This window comes from Hyperolius riggenbachi, chromosome 7 (genome assembly GCF_040937935.1).
Source record: "Hyperolius riggenbachi isolate aHypRig1 chromosome 7, aHypRig1.pri, whole genome shotgun sequence".
Lineage (NCBI taxonomy): Eukaryota > Metazoa > Chordata > Amphibia > Anura > Hyperoliidae > Hyperolius > Hyperolius riggenbachi.
In genome coordinates, this window is record NC_090652.1 from 139,080,059 (window position 1) to 139,104,863 (window position 24,805).

Below are 24,805 nucleotides of genomic sequence, written 5' to 3' on the forward strand. Positions count from 1 at the left end.
CTTGCCAAGTCGAGCACTATTAGCATCAGCCAACTCACGCACTATCGCACATGTGGAGTCCTGGAGGTGTGCTCCCTTGACCGCGCGCCCTTAGCTGGGGGTGTTCTGTGCATGCGTAGCTACGAAGCTGAATATAGTGCGCATGCACAGAGCTTTCCTGGCCACCGGAGCATGGTCAAGGAGGCGCGAGTCGGCCAAGAAACGCCGTCCAGTGCATACGCAGGTCTGGCAGTGCACCTCCTTGACCATGGTCGTGCTAACGGGACTTTTTACTGACAAATGTAAGGGGAAAGCAAGGAACGGGAGCTGCGGGAAACAAAACTCATGGTCTCATGCCCATAGTCACAATTTAATCAGGACATTTCGCCTTGGGATTCCTTTAATGGAGGTTCCAGAGTTTTCCTAGCAGGTTGACATGGAGGGACGGAACAGCACTACCGGGTTGGGGGTGTCTTCTGTGTGTATCAGGGAATGTGTCTGAAAATAGTTACTTGACTGGTCATATACTTCTGCAAAAGGATTATATTAAAATGCTGCAAAAACTATGTGCAGTGTAATCTAGTGCTGCTGAAAACGATCACAGTAGTAGGGAATGCTTGTTATCAGCTGCTGTTGGTTTTCTGGTCATCCACACTGTTCACAGGGACCCCCATTCACAGTATCTGTGCAACCATGCCTCTTATAGACCCCACTGGATGGATTTGGAGGGGAGGGAGGGGAACCCCTGTTCTACGCCAAATTTGCTAAATTTCAGACCCCTAGCTCTCCAGATCCTGCAGGGCTAAGGCTCTATTAGAGGCATGGCTGCATAGAAGAGCAACAGCAGCTGATGACAAGCATTCCCTACTACTGTGATCGGTATGAGCAGCCTGAGATCACATTACACATAATTATGACAGGGAGCTGCGGCGAAGGGCGACAAACTAAATTGTTTCTAGCCACGCCCCCAGATTGCCTATTCATGTGGGCACAGGGAGCTGGCATGGCTGGCTGGCCATGCCCCCGGATTACTTTTTTTTCATGTGGGCATGCCAATCATGCAGAGAGCTGCAGTGGAGCTGCATCCACATCGTGGCTGCCACAGGCCAAGATTCAAAGATGAGATGAAAAAATATCTCCTGCATTTTTTTTTCTCCCAGGAGTACGGTACTTTTTAATCTTATGTTTAAAATAAGTTTTCAGCACTCAGCAGTTGAAAAAGTACCAAAAAGTAGGTGAAAGACTACTGTCAAAATGATCCTACTTTCTTGCATGCTGATGGCTTTGAATTCGTTTTATTGATGAGGTATGAAAATATCACTTAGGAAAAAAGGTGAATTGAACCAAGGGCCATTGTGAGAAAAATGTTGTATTTCATGCAAATGTCTTACTAACAATTTAAATGGGGCTAATAGTGTTGCTGGAGTGTTGTTCTCTGAAAGACTCTTAATATAAACTTAATTGCTTATCTCATTCAATAAAGAATTAATATTTTAACCATAGGAGATGAAGTGTGGGAATCTTCCAGGATCCAATGTTTTGAGTTAATGCAGTATATTTCTGTGAGATCCAGTCCTAAATCCACATCTGACTTTGCAGGAATTTGTCTCTTGATCTTTAACCCTCACTGAGATTTTAAATGAAAAAGATTAAACACCGGATGGAGTAGATCCGGTCTTACATTATTACATTTTTTTTCTACTTAAATGAAGTGGTAAACAAGGAAGGAGCAGTTTATTTTTATAGTCGTAGTGTAGGCAGTGTTTGTGCTGATTTTCACATGTCGTCAGGTAGGTTTAGTATTTTGTTCTCTGTAGCAAAGTTCCTGCTCTTTGCAAGATGCAAAAGTTCTTTAGGCCTCTTGCACACTACATGCGATTCCGATTTGCGATTTTGAATCGGTCCTGCATGCTGCGTTTTTTCTGCATTTTTCTTCTTTTGTTAATAGCATCCAAGGAAAATCGCAAATGGGATTTGCGATTTGCAATGTGCAAGTGGCCTACATGCATTGTCACTGCACTTTCTTCACTCCAGTGTCCACTAGCACCAGGGAGAGGGGCTTTATTGGTGGGAAGAAATTGGAAATCTTTAAATAGCCATATACAGTTGTGTTCAAAATAATATCAGTCAGACATCACCTACCTGATCAATCTCTGTTTTTGGTAGAAATTATATTTCTACATGGCAAATAATTTGCTAGGAGGAGTAGTAGAGTAATAGAAATCCAACAGTCATGACATGTTTGCAGTTGATTCTGTGTAATTCAATCACTGATTCAAAATAATAGAAGTTAGGAGTTCAATTAGTCAGGCCATTCATTGTTTGGGAAACGGGTGGCAACTATTGCCCTTATTTAAGAAGGGAAGGCAGCAAATGTTGTACATACTGGTTATAGTGCATTTCTCTCTGAAATCCTGAGTAAAATGGGTTGTTACAGATATTGTTCAGAAGAAAAGTGTAGCTTGATTAATAAGTTGATTGAAGAGGGGAAAACAAAGTGCAGAAAATGATAGTCTGTTTAGCTAAAAGGATAGCAAATGCTTTAAAATGGCAACCAAAACCTGAAATCCGTGGAAGAAAGCGAAAAACAACCATTTGAATGGATAGAAGAATAGCCAAAATGGCAAGGACTGAGCCAACAATCGGCCCAAGGAAGATCAAAGGAGGTCTAAAGTTACCTGTGAGTATTGTTACAATAAGAAGATGCCTATGTGAAGCAAAGCTATCTGCAAGAAACCCCCGCAAAGTCCCACTGTTAAAAAAAAAAAGACGTGCTGAAGATGTTACAATTTGCCAAAGAGCACATTGACTAGCTTAAAGAGAAATGGCGCAACATTTTGTGGACTGATGAAAGTAAGATTGTTCTTTTTGGATCTAGTGGCCATAGACAGTTTTTTGGTTTTTTTTAGAACCCCCTTAAACACTGAATTCAAACATCAAATATGCAGTTTTCTGAGGCAAAACCAAGAAATAGAGAAAAACTGGGGAATGTAGTCCAATCATCGTAGGCTGGAACACCTAATCACAGGTACCAGAGATTGGTTGACTCTATGACAGATGTACAGCAGTTCTCAGAAACAGTGGTTATACTGTACAACTAAATATTAGTTCAGTAATTCAAAAGAAAGCAAAATCTTAAAACATTTTTCAGTTATAAACCAATGTGAGATATAATAAAGGAGGGGTGTGACCTGGCTGAGTACAAACAGACAAATCGTATTCAAAAAGTATACAAAACTTTTATTCAATATATATCTTAATACTAAAAACATAAAATATGTAGCAGATCCCGCCAAACAGCCAGCCCACCACCCAACACTACCCGCAACCCCCCAAGAGATACCACGAACTTCACAAGTCCCACCCCCTCACTATGGTGTGCACACATAAACAAAATGAAACTGCGCAGTTCCTGACAATGCCTATCTGAGCTCAGAGATGAAAAAAATGATTTATGCGGTTCTAGATTTGCAAATTAGCTCCTGGGCTCCACAAGAGGTTTCCACTAGAGCACTGGTGTTAGATCAAAGTTCATAGGCCAGCCATAAGCATGTACCAGTGAGTGTATTATATGGCAGGATGAAACTTGATTAATGGCTTCACAAGTGATCATGCAAAATATAGTTGGCTCATCACATGGAATCTGGCAAGTTTAACAAGCAAAGTTCAAGCATGTGGATATATGTGATGTGCAGTCCAGCAGAATCAAAGCAAAGCACATGGAACAGATGTTATAAATTGAGCATCAGCAGCACAATATGTCAGCATAGCACAGCATGCATGGTTTTTGTAAATGGCAGGTTTGCCCACCAAGTCAAGCAGGTTAGGTGCAAAGTTCAGCCCAGCAGTAGTCCAAGTAAGCAGGCACATAGAACAAGTGCAACAAACAGGACAGTAGCAAAGCAGCTTAATCAAGATGGCACAACATGCATGGTGTCAAAACGTCAAGTTCATACATGTATAGCATGTGAAGGTTGTGCATGGTCAGCTGCCATGGCTCCTGGCAGGAGCAATGCCTGTGCCCACAGGGCTCTTACTGTGTCCGGTGTATATGATTCCTGTTGGTACGTGCTGGCTGGGTGTGCTGGTCTGTGAGGAGGCAGTGCTGACAAGGAAGCCAGAGGCTCATGTGGGCCGCGGGGAGGAGGCGGCGGCGTGCTGATGGCGGGGGACGGCGTCCTCTATCGATTTCGCCGGCTCTTCCGGCTTCTTCAGGAGGCGTGTCCCAGCACACATGGCGCCGCAGCTATGTGCAGGCCGCCGACCAATCCGGCCGCAGATGCGGCGCCACCCGCCCCCACCCCAGGGCCGCCGCGAGCAGGGGGGCGGGGCGGGCAGACGCGACGGGCACGCCCACAATGGCGCGCGCGCCGCGTCCGCCAAGCCCCGCCCCCCCGCACGCAGGCCCAGGGGAGGGGGCGGGCGGCGCCGGAAGGCAGCCGGATCCGACGGCGGCAGCACAAAGACGACAGGCAACCAGCGTATATCCCCAGACAAACAGGGCAACTGTTCCCCGGACTTAAACCAGCAACTCCACACAATACAAAAAATAGAAAAACCCTATGAACAACCATACAAAGACTAGCATTATTTCACACAAGAGTAGATAGAATAATTCTCCGTTCAATTTTTAACTAGATGTACCCCCCTCCCTTATAGTGTAATGCATGTTGTATACATGCTGCCACCTAGGGGGGATTGCCGCTAACGGCACTCAACTGTGTCAAAAAACATCCATGAGGAAATACATGAAAAAGTACGGAGTTTCATAAATGAAATGCCCCAAGGCACAACCCCAAAGCCCCCACCTTATCGGGCCGCACACAGACGCAGGCGACAGAGGACCGCAGCAACCATATGGTCAGTACCTTCACTGAAGCGGGAGGAAAGGGACATAACTAGTATTTTCATTGAGACCCGGCAACCTCGTCGCCTGAAGGTCAAAAATCCATCGTGCCTCGCGTTGTAATAACAGGCGATCCATATTGCCACCTCTCACAGCACTGTGGATCCTGTCCAAGCCGACAAAACGTAAACACTGCGAATTACCCCCATGAACCAGCTTGAAATGTCTAGCCACGGGGGTAAGACTGTTCGTATTTGTACTTTTAATACTTGTAATGTGCTGCGATATTCGCGAGCGCAATTCGTTTTTAGTTTTACCCACATAAAACGCCCACTCAGTTATATAGTGAATGTTTGAGTTTGTAAAGAGGAATTTAAACACTGCTATTTCTTTAACAGTTTAATTCTTTCTTTTCTTCAATTTCTTTAGAGGAACAACACAAATTTGACATTTTTTCTATAGGTTTTGATTTGGAATGGAATATGTAGTGTTCCCAGTGCATTATTTGTGTTTAAAAAAGTGAATAAAGCTCAAAATCCTTCTACTAGCTTTTTATTTCCAAACGCACTGCAATTATTTGAACACAACTACACACATAATGTTTTTCTAAATAATTTGAATTACTGTATTAAATGTATTTTATGTTTACTTGAAGATTTACATTGGGCTTAAAGTATGTAAAATAAATGAAGCTTGCAGGTCACACCTGGCACCTTATAAACTTTGGGGCTCCAGTATTTACACACAATTTAAAGCAGACCCAAACTCTTGCACAGGACACAATAAACAGTCTTTATTCCACATATAGTTCCTGAAGAAATTCACTTATATGTGTTCTGTGTTCGTTTAGGCAGATTAACTTGTTTAATTAGCTCTGTAAATAAACTGAAGGAGTTCTGCCAAGGTAGTTCTCCCCATACAGTAAACACTAAGGATTAACCCTTTCAGTGCCTTCTGCAAAAGTGAAGGATAAATTGTAAGTACGATTATTTTTCCCATGAAGGTTTTCATGCTGTGGCTAATCTTTTAGATCAGTTCCAAAAAACAAACAGATAATATCTTAGCTACAGAGCTACCCCTCACCCCTAGGAATTCCGCTGATGCTTTGTAAACTGTGCTACTTTTATTTAACCCTTTCGAAACCCGACGCCTAACCTCCCTTAAGGACCAGGTGTTTTTGCTGAATGTGTTTTTGCTGAAGGGGGGTGCGTTTGGGGGGTTAGGGCAGCTGGATCCGTGCAGGGTCTTGCTGGGCAGTGTCCTCCCATGGTGGCCAGGTGTCCCCCCTTCATGCAGACCCCATCACTCACCTTCCAGGCTCCAGCGACGAGCCACAGTGGCCCCCTCTGCTCCGACCGGCATCTCTGCTCCTACTGCCGCTCAGTTCCAGGTCGCAGTTTGATGACGTCATCAAGCCGGGACTTGGCGCTGATGTCAGAAGGAGCAGAGATGACAGCAAGAGCGGAGGGGAGCGCCGATCATCGCGGAAACGGCAGGGAGGTGAGTGGATCCTCTTCTTTTCCCCCTACCGCCGCAGCTGTCAAATTGATCACTACGATCCACCGGCGATCATAGTGATCACGTGATCAGCAGCCATATGCGATGGCTGCTGATCACTGAGGGGAAGATGTCAGCTGTCATATGACAGCTTAATCTCCCCTCTCCGATGCGCACGATCGCGTCGGGCGGTTCGTTAGCACGGATGTTGAATCAGCGTCCAGTCAGGGCGGCAGCACCACCTGCTGGACGTAGATTCAACCTACGTCGGTCCCAAAAAGGTTAAAGAATAAAGTTATGCATCTTCCATGCAACTTATGTGTTGTGCTTTCCTCTAAGGTTGGTCATAAAGCCAAGTTTGAATATAACTGGCTGTAATCATGCCTGCCTGTGTTCAATCAGTCATGCTGAATAGTTAAATCTTAACATTGTGAACCTCACCCAGGATTGAGGTTTCTAAAAGAACACAACAGAGTTGCACACTACATGCAATTCCGATTATTTTATATAATCGGATTTTAGATTCCGATTACAAATAGTACTGCATGCTGCTATTTTTTTAATCGGAATCAAAAATTGCATTTTGACCAGTCAGAAATAGCGCTCTGTGACAACCCACCTTCCATTGTGTTCAAGGAGAAGTGAAATGAGTATTCTCCATAAAGAACATCATATATATCAGTGCCCCCGTGTTCTGGCAGTCTCACCTCTTTTTTTTCTTTTTCTTTTTTTTTTTGTGTGTGTGCCTGGCTCTGCCCCTAAATCTGGGACATTAATGCTCCGCCCCCTCCAGCCAAAAAATCCCAGTGCTTGCCACTCCCCTGCCCATGACGTTGGGACAGCACTGATATAAATGATTATACTTGATTGTGGTAATGTGATGATGTTGGAAAGTTGTATTGACTCAAGACTGGGAAAAACTGCAATTATTGAAGTAGCTATACATTATCTGCTGTACTAGTAAGCAACATCTTACACATGGGCTGTAGCTGATGGTTAACTGCGGAATGCAGGAATACAATGAGCACAAAAAGGAAGTCTATCTGAATAGCTGTGGAGCAACAGAGTGAATGTTTTGGACTGAACGAGTCAAGTCCTGACTAAATTCAATGGAAATAAACGTAATATGAACAACAAAAGATTTTTTTTTTCTTTAAAGTATACCTTAGTATACAGTTCTGCGTCGCCAGCTGCAGGCTGATTAATCAGGAAGCAGCCGCTCGCGCGAGCGGCTGCTTCCTGTCAATTCACGGCGGGGGGCTCCGTGAATGGCCTGCGGGCCGCCGATGGCGGCTCGCAGGCTAAATGTAAACACAAGCGGAAATAATCTGCTTTGTTTACATTGTACGGCGCTGCTGCGCAGCAGCGCCGTAAGGCAGATCGGCGATCCCTGGCCAATCAGCGGCCGGGGATCGCCGCCATGTGACAGGGGACGTCCTGTCACTGGCTGCACAGGACGGATGGCGTCCTGTGCAGCCCGGATCTCCGGGGAAGGGAGGTAGGAGAGGGATCGGGAGAATGTCGCCACGGAGGGGGGCTTTGAGGTGCCCCCCCCCGCAACACCCAGGCACGCAGACGCGATCAGACCCCCCCTGCACATCATCCCCATAGGGGGGAAAAAGGGGGGGGGCGATCTGATCGCTCTGCGTGCACCCTGATCTGTGCTGGGGGCTGCAGAGCCCACCCAGCACAGATCACAACAAACAGCGCTGGTCCTTAAGGGGGGGTAAAGGGTGGGTCCTCAAGTGGTTAATAAAAGCCATTTGTACTTTCTCCTCTGAAGCAAGATTAGCAGCTACATGTCCCCATATGCAATTCATTTTTTCACCTGAGTTATCTCCTAGAAGATAATTTTCATCTTCTCTTTGAACTAATTTTTGAGCATTTTACAATTGAAAAAGTGCCCAAAATTTGCTAAAAAAAAGTACTATCATATTTATTCTCAGTATTTTCTTGCTTGCTGGTTGTTTATAAGGCATTTTATTGCAAGTTGTGAAAATATTACTAAGGAGAAAACCCGGCAGAAAAAGTGAATTGCATATGGGCCGTAACTATCTTTGTGAAGTCTTATGTCTCAGATATCTCCACTAGCCTGTCTAAGTACAGGAAGAAGACATTTCCAAAGAACTGGGAATTGAGACAAATTAAGGTGCATAGGCATACGTATTGTTTGGACACCTGGTCTGTTGGGCGCAGGGCAAGCCCAATGGCGGCTCACCCTGCTGCCACTGAAATACCGGGCGACGTTCTATAATATTCCCCCTCCAATTCCTAGCAACACGGAGTGTGAATTAATTCAGGGTTGAGTGCTGGATCATCAAATTACACGGGCACGGACTATGGCATTACTGCTTTAGCCGTGCTGTTATCTGGTGCTACATGGCCGGCGCCGTGCAACCAGATAACCTGATTAGATATATAGCCATGCTTCAGAGGAGAGAATAAAAATTATCTTCTATCTGAAACAGACATGCTGAGTTTGCAAACACTCAATAAATTAAGAAATAAATTATCTTGAAAACTTAATTTAAAAAAATGTAAATCAAGAACAATGCAGTAATACTATAAAAACTGTGTTAATTGCTTTCTTGACATTTTCCTTTGTGAATATATTATAATTACTATAAAAATATTTAGCAAAGACCATTACACACTAGGGGATGCAGGTGGCTGGGCATTGTGTGGTAATGCAGTCTATTGTGCTGCACATCCTCTGCATCACATTGAATAGCGGTACTCACAGAAATGCATGCAGCAGTGCAGTGTGCTGCAGGATAAGGCATTAGCGGAGATGTCAGACTGCTATTTATGAAAGTCTGATGTTACTGTGTACTTGACTATAAACCTTTTTTTTTTTTTTTTTTTTTTTTTTTTTTTTTTACTTTTAGCCCAGTGTTCCGCATTTGTACATAGTTTCTTTTTACTTTAAAGAGGAGCTCTCAGCCATACTATCTCAGAACAAAAACATATATAAGTACATAAATACTTGCTCTACTTGCATAACCTGTGTATTGCACTGTCCAAATTTTAATTTTTGTGATTTTTCTATAGTAAAAAAAAGAGAAAATCCTTCTTAGGATTTTCCATTTTTACTTTGTCTATCTTGAAGCCAATCCTGACATCATTTCCGCCCTTATTCTTCCTGTGTATCATTGCCCGTCCTCCTCCCAGTCTTCCGACACTCACACCCAGCTCTGCAGTGGAAAGTGCATTGTCTCAGCATGAGAAATATTGGCTAATCAGAGAGGAACAAAGGTGTGGGAGGGGAAAATGGGAGGGAAAGAGGCTGTAGCCTATCAGGCTGCATTAGTTATGTCTGAGGGGAAAGTAAAGAAGAAAAGAAGAAAACCCAGTATGCCCTGCAACTTCCTTTGTGTGGCAGATGTGCCAAATAAGAGCCAGGGAAGATGGGAAATTATGTTTTGTGGAGAAGAAAAGAAAGAGAGATTTTTAACTTTTGGATTGCCTGGTTAGCATCCTTATTACTTGTTTACCAGATAAAAATAAAGAATTGATTTTTGATTGTATGCCTGACAGTTACTCATTAAAGTTGTATTCGCTTATTTACATGCTGGTTCATTTCTGACCCAACAGCGCTCGATGGGTTGACACAAGTGTTTGTTTAAAAAACAAATTTAAAAAACCTAGAACCGATGCTCAAATATAAATAGTAAAGTATGGACAGGTATAAAACTTGTTATTTAATACAGTATTCTTGATTGATATGTAGTGTTTTCCAGCATGTGCATGTTGTGGTGTTTAATGCACAAAATAGCATGCCCAACTGTTGCTCATTTACTAACCACATTGAAGAATAAGGGGTTGTAGCAGGAAATATGAGAGGGCTTTTTAGTATCACAACCCATGATGTAGAATGATAATCCAGCAACACAGAGTGTCTGCATCTCTACAAGTTGATTTCTCATTGGCTGACACAGGCCGGCGCACTCCATTGCTTTCTGCTCAGTTATAACAGAAGACAAACAAAGTGAATAGAATCATATGTGGGAAAACATAGCTATGGATGATATGTTATGGTTCTTATATACATTAGATATACAGCAATACTTTTCTTCCATGTTGTAATGTGTCCGGGAATCATGTCTTCCATGTTTGCATCATGAGTCAGTACTAAGTAGGTCTGCTGTCAACAACCATCTGATGTTGTAGTCGCTGTGCTGCAAAAATTAAAGGTAAAGGTTGTTTTAGAAGTTCTGTTAGTATCACTAACATTACATCTTGAGATCTACAACCTGTTACTTGCTAAATAGCTGTGTCTGGCATGCTTTTGCTTTGATGTCTTTGTGCATGCTTCTATTTCAATGTGTCCTCTAACCTTTGTGTTCAATCCTATGTGTGTTATCCTCTTTGCACTGTTAACACCTCTTATGATCTGTCCCTGTGTTTCCCTCTAGTAAGGTCTGGCAGGAAAGGACGCCGGCGAGTGTTTAGTCTATCGGAGGCAGACAGTCATGGAGGACACTGGGTTTAGACCCTCGATCAGCAGCTGCCTCAGTGAGTCTCATTACATAAATTGTAGCAAATGAGTTTTCTGCCCATTTCATGAATCACATCTATCGTACCTACACAGGAGACTGAGCACTGAGTTCCATGTAAACCTGCTTAACGGAGTTCAATAATCGCAGTCTGTCTCCAACTGTCAGCAGCAACAACCCTTTCCTTTTTTATTTTTAAGTAAAACTTTACTAAAATTGTGCTTCATATGTACATACGGTATGTAATGCAGGAGAACAGAGGCGCCAAAAGGATAAAAGGAAGCTAAATGAACTTAAAAACCAAATTCTTGGTAAATAGAGGAGGTAGTGGTGGACTTACCTCCTCCAAGTAGACACACAACGACTGTAGTAAACACAGTCAATATATTTTATTTATGAACTCCAAATATGCAACGCGTTTCGCAGGTTTGATCCCGCTTCATCAGGCAATAACGGATCAATAGCATATGTGGTCAGTAGAAGAGCCAGGCACCTCTGTGAGGCGCCTGGCTCTTCTACTGACCACATATGCTATTGCTCCGTTGTTATTGCCTGATGAAGCGGGATCAAACCTGCGAAACGCATTGCATATTTGGAGTTCATAAATAAAATATATTGACTGTGTTTACTACAGTCGTTGTGTGTCTACTTGGAGGAGGTAAGTCCACTACTACCTCCTCTATTTACCAAAAATTTGGTTTTTAAGCTCATTTAGCTTCCTTTTATCCTTTTGGCGCCTCTTTTCTCCAGCATGATATTGAGTCCACCCTGGGTGGAGGGTTGAACCCCCTTTTTCTCATCTACAGAGAGCGACTTCTTATTCCTGAGTAGGGTCAGGAAAATCTCCCCACCTGCCTTTACAGCGGTTGCCTAATGGTAACCCTGGTTTGTGAGTATTAATATTTACTCTATCTAGTAACCATTTACCAGTACATATTACACTATTGGGGCTCTTGGTGTTCCTTGTTTTTATATACGGTATGTAATGCATGATTAACAGAACCCTTCCTCCCCCTCCCCTTGTAGTTTTTAAAATTCAAGTTTTGAATCTCTGATGAGCACATGTTGTCTGTCCCCTGGACTTTTCTACTTCAGCTTATGTGAGAATGACTGATGGTTCCCCTGAAATATCTGCCCTGCTTCCTACAGAAACTTTCTGATTTGTCACGAAGCTGCTCCAATCGGAAAACTGTTACTATGTCTAGTTGTGATAATGGTGATATACATTGGAAGATACCATGATATAGCTCTGTATCTCACACTGTGTGAGGTCTGGTAAACCGAACTGTGCAGGTGAGAGGAGGCTGTTACTATGTACTGTTTGGGGAGGGGGAGAAGCAGGAAACATTTGGTGAAAGGGTGTCACGAGCACTGAATGGCTTGGAGAAACAAGAGGTAAGCATGTTACATGCAGTGGCCCCAGCAGGGATGGCAAAGTGGTGCTGATTGTAAAGAAAGCCAAGCCAGGAAGGAAGGAAGATACTGAGGATAACAGTACGATGTAGCAGTGTAAGAAGTTGGGACTGGAATTGAAGTACTGTATTGGGACTAAGAAGGGGCAGGTCAGTAAAGAAGGGCAGGAAGTAGAATATGGGAAGGGACCTCAAGAGTAATGGACATAAAGAGACGGAGCCAAGAGTAGGGAGCACACCATGAGGGTGGTGAATAAGGAGGACGCTATGGGAGGAGGATCATAAAGGGGACAAGCAGTGTGGGAGTGTGTGTTACAGTATGGGGCAGAAAGTACACTGAGGGAGAGGGATATAAAATAATGTATTAGACCAGGTGTGAGAAGTGGGTTTACTCTTATTTCATTTAAAGTGTTAATATTGCCCTCGGTATTATTTTGGTGTAGAGCATAAGGATACAATCAGGATTATTATAAGGTTGGCTCTTTCAGGGTCAGCCCTTTAGTTTATGCATTTCACATGCATCCTGTTAACTTAAAGTGTGGGAACCCCTTCATGATTTTTCTGCGCTCAATAGTAAGTTTAGAACTGCATTGCTCTGAGTTGTTTATTTAGGAGCTGTGCACAGTCCTTCCCGGAATCCTAATGCAAAGTCCTTCCTAATGCTTAACCTCCTAACCCTAATTGTTTAGTCTAACCTCCATCTTCCTTGTCCCCTAACACAAATCTCCCTGTTCTATTGCCTAACCATGCTACGAGCACTTTGTTTAATATAGACAAGTAAAAGAGTTGAATCTGAGACATCAGATCATACATTTGTAACAGTGATAGAAACTGGTCTGTAAATATAGAGGGTGAAGCTATACAATTCCTTTGCAATTCACTATAAATACTGTATCTATGTTCGTCCACACATTTTACTGATAATGGCCTAAAATGCCTGTATGTAGCGTGTGGTTCTAATGTGTCTCAGGCTGTATCTGTGACAGAGTAACCAAACAGCACAGGGTGATCCAAAACCACAAGGAAAGTAAGGGGACTAAAAGAGACTGAAAAGCCCTCCTACTAAAAAGCAATCCTTAGTGTGGTTTGCCTTCTTAAAACTGAAGGTATTTTTTCCAACAATTCAGCTTTAAAGAGAACCAGAGGCGGGTTTTTGAAATCTTAAGAGACCACAGAATCATGTCCTGTGCGTAATGACATGCCTCTGGGTCTCGCTACTGCCGCCTCTAGTCCCCCCCCCCTCCCCCCAGGGTCTCTTGTGCCCCCTGTAAAGCGCTCGTCTAGTGACAGTCTCCTTGTCACTAGCCGTCGATTTACTATCTCAATGTCATTCAATGCGCTACCCCACCTCTGTCCCCACCGCTGCCCACCTCCTGTGAGCTTCCTCCAATCGGAAGCTAAGCCGCGACCTGGGAGGTACTTCCTGGTACTTCATCAAGCTCGCTTCATCAGGCAATAGGGGAGGGAGCATACAGCAACAAGTATCTATGTCTCAGCCTAGCGCCTCTGCCTCGATTACATTTTGGCTACCCTGAAAAAAATTAAACTCTACCCTGAGAAAAATTAAACTCTAATATAGAGGGTGAAGTGCCGTAATGATGCACTCCAGGTTTTGCCTTCATAAACTATTGTAATTAGAAATGCTAGCACTTTCAATCACAAACTGAACATCAAAATACTTGTCAGGCCACAAAAGCAGATCTCCACTGACAACTGAAAAACAAATCGAAACTCGATCGAACGACAAATGGACCTCAAAAACGCATTGTGTATTACCAGCATTAGGCCTGTTTCACACTATGCAATTTTCTACTTCAGATTGAGAAAATGATCAGATCTGGAAAAATAAAATATGCAGCCTACAGATTGTCACCTAATGATGCCAAGCTCTCAATTGATTTCTTTCTTGCTCGGAAGCAGATTGGACATGCCTTAAAATATCGGTGGAAATACTACTATCGTTCCGTGTGTATGTTCTTTCAATTCATTTTCAATTGATATCCAATTGGAAAAAATATTGGAAATCTGATCAGAATTGGAAAAAAAAAATTCTATATACCTCAACAGCTCGAATAGGATCTGAAGTAAACATTGCATAGCGTGTACCAGGCTTTACGTTTAAGCCTGAAGAGCAGAGGTAGGTAAGTATTGTACCATGCTGGAGCAAAGGGGAAATATTTTCAAGGATCTTATCGGGCGCAGTACTACAACAGCTGTACAAGGAACGCCATACCTGATAGTGCAAATAGTAAAGCACCATTTATGCCTGCCACTGTCTTTTGCCTTTACGTGCGGGAGCAGAGTGATAAGGAATCTGCTTTTATGTTATTGTAGATAGTCATGTTTGTTGTTATCATTTATATTATTATTTCAGGATCAGTTTGAACATGCAGTATTACATCACTATTTTGTATTGCTGTTTCTCATGAAACGCTTCCTCCTTCCTTGTCCACTAATATTCCTGTAACTTGCATGGTTAAAAATTCCCAGACCTATTATTTATTGCATGTGTTTCCTTGCCATGCGAATCTTTACTTCCTTGTCACTATCTGGAATAAATGTATCACGCGATAACACTTCTTTCAAAGCAGAGATATGAATTACCACGGTGTAGGTTTATACCACTCAAGTGGCATGCATGCAAGCTTAGTTATAAAAATTATATAGCGGTTTATGTTAATACTGTCTACTGTACATTGTGTTTATCTTGACTTCCTCAGACGTTACTGGCTATAGCACGGGAGAAAAATCACCAGTTGGGACACAGTGTAATAGATACATGTTGTAGAGGCATGAGGAAAAAAAATTATATTGTGACAACGAAAATGACTAAGCCGTATTTTACTAGCTTAACTACCTGCCGACCGCCCCACGCCAGCAGCCCCAGGACCGCCTAATGCCAATTGGCGTCAAGTCCTGGGGCTCTATTTTGCAGGAGATTGCGCGCAGGCTGCGCGCACATCTCCTGCTCAGAGGGCGGAGCTCCACCCCGCCCTCCGTCTCCAAGCCGCAATTGCCGCTCGGGAGACTGTTAGACGGCAAAACCACCATCTTTACATATAGTACAGCACTGCGATTAGCAGCAGCGCTGTACTGGGGACAGCCTTGTGACACGGCTGTCCCCCTGGGCACATGAGAGCGATCGGCTCTCATAGGCGGAAGCCTATGACAGCCAATCGCCAGGATTGGCTGGCTGGGAAGAGGGAGGGAGTTTAAAAAAAAAACATAGATAGTGAAAAATATAACAAAAAAAATAACAAATATTTATTTTAAAAAAAATAACACGGGGGGTGGGACGCGATCAGACCTTACAAACAGAGAGCTCTGTTGGTGGGAGGAAAAGGGGGGGGATCACTTCGTGTGCTGTGTTGTGCGGCCCTGCAGCTGGCCTTTTAGTTAAAGAAGGCCTGGACTTTAGGGGGGTTTAACACTGCAGTCCTCGAGGTTAAAGGATACCCGAGGTGACATGTGACAAGAGATAGACCTGTTTATGTACAGGGCCTAGCTCACAAATAACTATGCTGTGGTCCTTTTTTTCTTTCTCTGCCTGAAAGAGTTAAACATCAGGTATGTAAGTGGCAGTTCCTGCCTGAGTCAGGACTGGGTAAGACTATAGCGTGACCCTCACTGATAAGAAATTACAACTACAAAACACTTTCCTAGCAGAAAATGGCTTCTGAGAGCAGGAAAGAGATAAAAAGGGTCAATAGTTCATAAATTTTAGCTCTGGCATACTTCAATGATTGTCTCATTGAGCAAAAACAATAAAACAGTAAAAAAGTAAAAAGTAGATTTAAATATAAAATAAAACTGTGGAATATCTTAAGTCATTTTTAGGAGAAGGAAGATAGATTGTTTATTTTATTAGTTTATTTTCACGTCGGGTGTCCTTTAAAGGACACCTGATCCGAGCAAGGCTACCTAGGATAAGCACAGAGGAATGTTCATGCTTGTCCCACATACCTCTGTGCACTGTTAGTTCTGCTACTTGTTCCCTGACCTTCTAGTGCAGGGCTTTTCAACCTGTGGTACGCGTACCACCGGTGGTACTTTGCTGTTGGCCAGGTGGTACAAACCAGGTTTGCCTGCCACTTTATTTGACCACCTGTCACTTGTCCTGGTCCTGTCCTGCTTCCACAAAGTTTGGCTCCCCCTCCCTCTCTCCTAGCTGTGCTGCTCTGCTGCATACTTCAGACCTCAGATCAGTTGGGAAGAGACAGCCAGGCAAACGGTGCAGTGATGTACCCTGGGGGTACTTACCTTGGGGAGGGGGAGGCCTTTGGATCCTAAAGAGGCTTCCCCCTTCCTCCTCATTAGAGCGGATCAAGCACTGGGAGCTCAAGTTCTCCTCATCGGTGTGTGCATGCACAGTAGCTGCTCTCTGTTCAGGCTCCAGCAGAAACAGCTAAACCTGATTGCATCCAATCTACTGTGCAGGCACACTGGTGGTACTTGAAAATGTTCAGGCAATAAAAGTGGTACAATTAGTGAAAAGGATGAAAAGCCCTGTTCTAGTGGACCGCCTCCCATGCTCCCACGGGCATCCCAATTAGGCACCACAACTCCCAGCATGACCCCATACAAGAACTACGGCTCTCTGCTTGTCCCCATAAAGGCACCACTGCACCCAGCAGGCACTGCAGCCCAAGTATGCCCACATAGAAGCACCACAGCACCCAACATACCCCTATTGATGCAGCATGCTCACCATTGAGGCACCACAGCTGACCCGGCCTGGGGGACATCCGGGGCACCCCAGAATAGATCCTGGGAATGTGCCACTGATCTTTGGTGCTAGCAACGCCCCTGGTCGTTATAATGTGTGTGGTTTCCCTAACGATACTATGTTCGGCTGCATGGTGTATACGTGGTCTGAATAACTTAGAAGCTTCAGCCTCTGCATTTGGCAGCATCTTATTTCCAGGAAAACACCATAAAGAGGATTTACCATTTGCAGCAAATCTTTAGTAACATTTGACAACTAGAAAAATAACAGTGAAAATCTCCATAGGAAATAATTGTGTTCACCAGATCAGAGAATATTAATAAGTGAATCACTGCAGTGACTGTTTGTCTCCCTAGATCTGCATCCTTCTGCAGATGCTAAAAAATCAATCAAGAGAAAGACCTTCCATCTAGATATTGGAGAATCTGTTTGAAGCAGCAGTAAATTTCTGAATGGTGAAGGTGAAATGATTTGGCATGTTGAATATAACATGAATCGCTTTTATAAAAAGGGCACTTGATTTTGAAGGGCCTTCAAGTCCTTTTAAAGGGACTCCGAGCAGTGCAGAAACTATGGAAAGATGCATATCATTTTAAAGCTCTCTTTCTCCTCTTTCCAATTATATATAAACCGCCGCCCTACACCTTTTAGTTTTCGCTATTTTCACGACTGAAATTGCCGTGGCCGCAATTTCATTCGCGAAAATAGAGAAAACTAAAAGGCGTAGGGCGACTATTTAGGTGTCGCCAGAAAGAGGAGAAAGAGAGCTTTAAAATGATATCCCTCTTTCCATAGTTACATTGTATTACACAGGGCGACTTTTTCCTAAAGTCAGCAGCTTCATTCTGCTGAATGGAGCTGCTGACACTGGGGAAAGTGTCGTCCTGTGTAATACAAGTAACTATGGAAAGATGGACATCATTTTAAAGCTCTCTTTCTCCTCTTTCTGGCGACGATTTAAATCGTCGCCCTACGCCTTTTAGTTTTCTCTATTTTCGCGATTGAAATCGCGGCCGCTGCAATTTCAATCGTGAAAATAGCGAAAACTAAAAGGCGTAGGGCGGCAGTTTATATATCATTGAAAAGAGGAGAGAGAGCTTTAAAATTATATGCATCTTTCCATAGTTTCTGCACTGCTCGGAGTCCCTTTAAATATGTGTCATTGTCCTCATTATAATTTCAAAGTGCGGTACTGTGGAGTACACTTCATAATGCAGCTCCTATAACCAGGACGATGATCATGATGCCTTCGTTAAATGACCATTATCACAAAAAAGTTAGACAGTAAAAATCTGACAGAACCAACAGGTTTTGGGCAAGTCCATCTCCTCATGGGGATTCTCAGAGTTTTCTTTGTTTTCAACAGCATTTCCTGAACAGCAGTTTAACTGCCAAAATAGTAAGATGCCAGCCTCCCTACTCACTTGCACACTATTTTGTCAGTTAGACTTTGCACACTATTTTGTCAGTTAGACTTTGCAAGTGCTGTTCAGGAAATGCTGTTGAAAACCAAGAAAACCCTGGGAATCCCTCATGAGGAGATCGACTGGCCCAAAACCTATCAGTTCTGTCAGATTTTAACTGCCTACTTTTTCACGACAGTGGTCCTTTAAAGGGCCACTCAAGCTAAAAAAAAATAAACAGTTATAATCTGACAGAACCAACAGGTTATGGACTAGCCTTATCAGAGTAGTATAGTGAGTGCTACGAACTTATGCCTGCTAATTGGCAATGACTAGAGCTCCACGCGTCCTGCCCTGAGCCTCTGCGGGTCTAATCACTTTAAAGGACATTATCCCCGCACTTTGATTGGTCCAATAGACTGCCTGTCAATTTTCCTGTCAAGTGACAGGCAGCCTATTGGGCCAATCAAAGTGCAGGAGTTCCGGGCAGGATGCGTGGAGCTCTAGTCATTGCCAATTAGCAGGCATAAGTAGCACTCGCTATGCAACTCTGATAAGGCATGTTAAGTGTGATAAGGCACGCTATTTGTTATAGTGAATCAACCCCCAAATCTTAGTGAATCTCTGTAGAGCACCAAATCTCAGTCATTGTTTGTAAAGCTCTGTGAAGCTTGGTACGTGTATTGATTTTTTTTCTGCCAAGTCAATCACTTTGCTCAAATCAGACATCTCTTGCCCCCAACATATCCAACCTATTACCTGATCGATTCTGGACAGTATGAATGCAATGAGTAGTACAATACTTGCAGTGCCATCCATCCTTGATAGAGTCCTGCTGATATTTTACATGAATGTGTTTGCAGCATAGCCTAGGACTTGATAACTTGAATCCAAATCAAGGAGGAATCCATCCATATGCTTGACATATTGTAGTCTGTCCGGTCACTAGATGTACCATCTACTTCCAAAGCTACTGTAGCTTGGACATTGAGTGTGGCCAAGGGAGTGACTTCACATGCTGTCACACCTTGCATGGCGGCTATGGTGCAATCATGTTTGAACCCTGTATCATGCTTTAATATATTCCTATAACGTATATACTATGGATTGTTGTAAAAGGAATTTTGAATTTTTTTTTATAAATTGGACCATGCGGTTTTACAGCATTGGAAGTATTAATTTTCTTGCAAGTGTGTTTTGAATGCTTGCCACATAGGAAGTGATAGGCCTTACCTGCAGGTCATTTTTATTGCACACTCCAGCTAATTCATCAGCTGCTAGTGGCTTTTATTTTCTAACTTTTGCTTCATGGGAAAGTACATATTTTGCATGTTAGGGGAATTTTCTGCAACATTAGCAGACCACATAATCTAATACGTCAGAACAGAATGGTGTGGAATTACAAGCTCCTATAGTTAAAGGGGTTCTTCCGCGAATGAGGAAAAAAATAGAAAGTGGTTTATGCATAAACTATTAAACATCCTTCTAAAATAGTGTAAAAAGTTTTTTGTTTTTTTTTTAAATGAATGGTTTTATCAATACAACATGTAATGTAAATAGTGACGGATGATGGCTGGGAGGCTAATCCATTTGTTAGGGGTGTTTTTTTTTTACTTTTTTTTCATAAACATATGGATTTCATCCATAACAAATGGATTAGCCTCCCAGCCATCATCCATCACTATTTACATTACATGTTCTATTGATGAAACCATTCATTTTAAAAAAAAAACTTTTTACACTATTTTAGAAGGATGTTTAATAGTTTATGCATAAACCACTTTCTATTTTTTTTCCTCATTCGCGGAAGAACCCCTTCAAGAGTATCAAAGATTTCTGCAAACAAACTGGCAAATGATGATGCCAGGCCTCCTGTGTTCCGTCACCCAGTACTATTGTCTACTTGCAACACACGAGGAGTTAGCTTTATTTGTTCATTGGAAGCCCTTAACGGCTGACATCATCTCCCTGAAAGGAAACCTGAAGTAAGCGATATATGGAGGCTGCCATATTATTATTTTTTAACCACTTGAGGACCGCGGTGGTAAACCCCCTAAAGATCAGGTCATTTTCCACAAAAAGGGCCACTGCAGTTTTAAGGCCTCGCTGCAGGGCCGCACAACACAGCACACAAGTGATTTCCCCCCCTTCTCCCCACCAACAGAGCTCTCTGTTGGCGGGGTCTGATCACACCCCCAATGTTTGTTTTTTAATAAATATGTATTTGTTTTATTTTTAAATAAAACTGTATTATTTTTTTTTTTTTTTACAGTGTCCCCGCCAGCCTATCACTGTGATCGGCTGTCATAGGCTTCAGCCTGTGACAGCCGATCACCCTTGAGCCAATGGAGGGGACAGCTACAGTACTTAAGTGTGTATGAAATGCATCTCCAGTTATGGCATTTTATTATATGTGGTAGCAATAGGATCCGGTATACTGAATGGACTTTTTCAAAGCTTAAAAAAAGAAAGCACTGTATATCATACTTGAATTCTGGAAATAAACTGAGGCAGAAGGCCTTGTCCAATGCTAATTCTGGCTTAAGGCTCATACACACATCAGACCATAGTCTTGGAAAATGAAAGATCACAGACCAATTTTACCCCCTTCCATGTAGTATGAGAGCCATACCTACACAGTATTCTATGGAGCTGAACTCCCCGTCAGACAGAAATCTTTGCAAGATGCTGCACACAAAGATGCTGTACACATTCAAAAGATCAATATCTGCAAAAGATCTGTTCCTGCAATAGATCCGTTCCTGCAAAATGCATTCATAGTCTTTGATATCTGCAGATCATCATACACACTTGTTTAACAGACATTCATCTGCAGATCAGATCCACCAGGATGGATTTTCAGATCTGGAGATGATTGTCTGATCTGCAGATGAATATCTGTTAAACAAGGTGTGTATGATGATCTGCAGATCTCATAGACCATGAATGCATTTTGCAGGAACGGATCTTTGGCAGGAACAGACCTTTTGCAGATACTGATCTTTTGTGTCTGTACAGCATCTGTGTGTGCAGCATCTTGCAAAGATTTTTTTCTGATAGGGAGTTCCGCTCCATAGAATAGACTGTGAAGGTATGGCTCTCATACTACATGAAGGGTGGTAAGATTGGTCTGTGATCTTTCATTTTCCAAAGACTATAGTCTGATGTGTGTATGAGCCTTTAGTATCGATATAGGGTATTGAGGAAAGTGCACATCCAACAGAGTGGGTGTGTTGGGGAGGGAGTTGCTGCATCTCAGATTTTATGCAGGAAGTGAGAAAAGCTGCAAGATTTCATTTAGAATCGGTTGTTATATATTTGTTCTTGATATAGAATTCCTTTTTTTTCCAGAGTGTGGGAAATGTTCTATTGTAAGGGAAACCTTGCAGACAAGATATGATTTGTTCTCTGAAACAGTGTGGGAAGGGCTCCCCTGATTTCTCAAGTGTGGAGCTTTTTGTTTAGAAAAAAACTCCTCCATAGAGCAGCAGTTATAAAAGTGCAGGTATCCTTCTACTTGCAGAGTGTGGGAAATGTTCCCTTTTGGAAGAAATTCCTGTGAAACACCAGATACCTCACACAGCTGAACTTCTGTGTTTGTGTTCACAGGGTGGGAAATTATTCATTTGTAGAGGAAACCTTATACACTAGAGATTTCACACAGGTGAATGTTCCCCCTTTTCAGTGTGGAAGACATTTCATTTATGAAATATTTCCTGTTTTTCTTTCCTTCCCTTGTATCCTGCATGGGACAGAAATGCCAGCATTGTGATTTTGTGTGACACAAATGTGAGCAGTAAGCTTTTGTATACTGTTTATGATGAGTTGTTCTGTTTCTTGCACCTGCATTTCCGCATAGTGCATGCTGATTGATTGTAATGATCATCTGAGCAGTTTGATAATGCTTTTTGAGAACGCTGTTACTCTGTGAATCAGCACCTTTTTATATTAAACAGGTTTGTGTACAGTTCCGTTCTGCGTGATTGACTTTTAGGGCCCATCTCCACTTGCGCGGGTTCCGCGCCGAATCCGCAGAGTTTCCCCGCAGGTGAATCGCGCAGGGAAACTCTGCCATAGGGATCAATTGCACTGCCGGCCGAATCGCTTGCGCTAGCGATTCGGCCGGCATCTCCATCCGAAATGGTGCGGGAGGCTGCGAATCCCATAGCCGTGCATGGCACGGCTGATGGGATTCGTCTGCGTCACCGCAGACCCAGAAGTGCCGCCACGCATCTTGCATACGTGTGCGGCTCAAATGGAAACGGGCCCTTAATAAATGGAATAATTGGATTCTTAGGAGTCTTTCTCTGTAGACTTGAAGACTGCATGTCATAAGTGGCCAAAGATGCACCTATCAGGCAAAGCCTTGTCTGCTAACTGAGGCTGAACTGATTTCCTGAGGTAGCATTACCCACTGCAGATATAGAGGACAGATTAAGGGCTTGTTCACAATACAAGAGCTTTTCTTAGTGCTTTATTTTAAAAGCTCTTGCTAATGTTATCCCATGTGTGTGTTAACACTGGAGCGATGCGATTTTGTAAAAATCCCCCATAGCATTGCATTAGCAAGAGTTTTTAAAATCTCCACCCTTTAAAAAGCTCTTGTAGTGTGCACCAGCCAAAACATTACAAAGGATCATGGGAAATGTGCTATTTTACATGCATATACATGTGGCACATTTATTTTCATAACAATGACCAAAGCAGTTTCATGGATTCTGCTTTTCATATAATACAAAATAATTTCTCACACTGTGCACTTCCATGACCCTTCACAGTCCAGCTCTTCAGAGCATTGACTGTTTAGAAGTTTAGGGGAAATCACTGAAATGCACACACAAGGATCTGAAAGACAACAGGTCACTGTAGTATATACACCAGAAATCAGGAGGCGAGGCATACTCTGCACAATGTACTGCCTACACTCTCCATAAATGACAATAAATCTAGAATGATTAGCAGCTTTGTCCAACTTATAAAATTCATCTAGTGCTTTCTGTTTTCTTCATTAATTATTCATTCCTTTTTACAGATGATTCTTCCATTCCTGACCAAACTCCAACGGCCATTTCTAGTCAAATGGAGACCACTGAAGAGACTCAGTCTTCTACCAGTCGACCTAGAAAGAGTTCCCTATGGAAAGCGGACAGTGAGATCACAAACCTGGCTCCTAGCCTGACTCCAACACCTCAGCCAACCATCTCCCTAATCTCTGACGATAACACTGACGCCCTCAGCGTGGAATCTCTTACTCTGGTCCCTCCTGTCGATCCGCACAGTATTCACGCCTTCAGCTGTTTTCTGGAAACTCCCTCAAATTCCGGGAGTCTTTCCCAGAAAGAAGACGAAAATGCTGAACTCGGTGGCCTAGAAAATGCTGATAGCAGCACAGCAGTGGAAGATGATGGACAGTGACATGAAGGATATAAATTCACATCTGTTTTTCTGATGTGATTTGGAAAGCCATATAGTCTGCAGCATTGAGACTTGCAATTAAGCCAGAATTTACACACTTATTTTTCCCTCTTGAGCGGATAAATACAGATGGACCTTTTCCTAAATACCTCCCATTATTATCACTTCCAAGCTAGGACATTCAGATATGCACAGCTGTATAAGAGCTACTGGCCTGTTACTGCAAATGCTGCATACAGACTTCCCATGCTGCCTCCATGGCATAGATGTAGGTGGGATGCTTTTACCAGTTGTCAGAATCACTGTAATAAGATGAATACCTGAACTCTTCATTTTGGTAGTAACTGCTTTTCCATGGCTTCATCACTTCAACTACCTAGGCAATGAATTTGAACTATATTTAAAGGAGTAGTCTAGAGTTGTGTTATTGGACTTATTCAGTGAAGCAATGATAGGAGTAATGACAATATGCAGAGCAGTAACACACATTGCCAGTTACAGTTCTTCTGCTAACTGACCAGACTGCAATGAGCTGTAATTGGACTGGCTGTGGATTTCTGAACTTTGCAGATCCTCATTGCTTGTTGCACTACCTTTTTAAAGCTGTGTGTGCGCGCCTGTTTGTGTGTGTGTGTGTGCGCGTGATCCTGTGTCGGTAGAGAAAGATGGCAAGTGAGTAAACCTATAAATCTAGGTCACAGTCATGCCCTTTAGCAGGCATCTAGAAGGAATGAAAAAGTGCCGCCACTACTGTATGTTGTGACCCTGCTGAAATGGCTACATCCAACATAAACTAGCAAAAGCATTCTCTGGGCATACTGGTGAACTGTCTGGCAAACAAGAAGAGGAAACGCCCGTCACTGCTAAGTTGCCTTTTTTTGTTGAACACCAGTGAAAACACAAATGTGCAAAATCTAGAGTGGTGGGTGCAGGGCACTGACTATGCTTGACGGCCACTGTGCTACTTAGGTGCTTCTTCCGAGGTAATTATGGTGGCTGTCAGGCATAGTTAGTGCCCTGCACTCACCACG

The 24,805-nt window shown here is 42.9% G+C and overlaps 1 protein-coding gene across 3 annotated transcripts in view; it reads left to right on the forward strand.

Moving 5' to 3' along the window:
- The window catches only part of CLEC16A (C-type lectin domain containing 16A), a 369,068-nt gene extending 344,889 nt beyond the window's left edge, over positions 1–24,179 (forward strand). The window contains exons 23-24 of one of the 3 annotated variants that reach the window (XM_068244692.1): positions 10,742–10,837; positions 23,392–24,179. In XM_068244692.1, the coding sequence (XP_068100793.1) occupies positions 10,742–10,837; positions 23,392–23,774 (479 nt within the window). In that variant the 3' untranslated portion in view covers positions 23,775–24,179. Of the gene's footprint in view, positions 1–10,737; positions 10,838–23,391 lie in introns of all 3 variants that reach the window. The other 2 variants (XM_068244691.1, XM_068244690.1) reach the window with 2 other exon arrangements.
- The last annotated feature ends 626 nt before the right edge of the window (positions 24,180–24,805 follow it).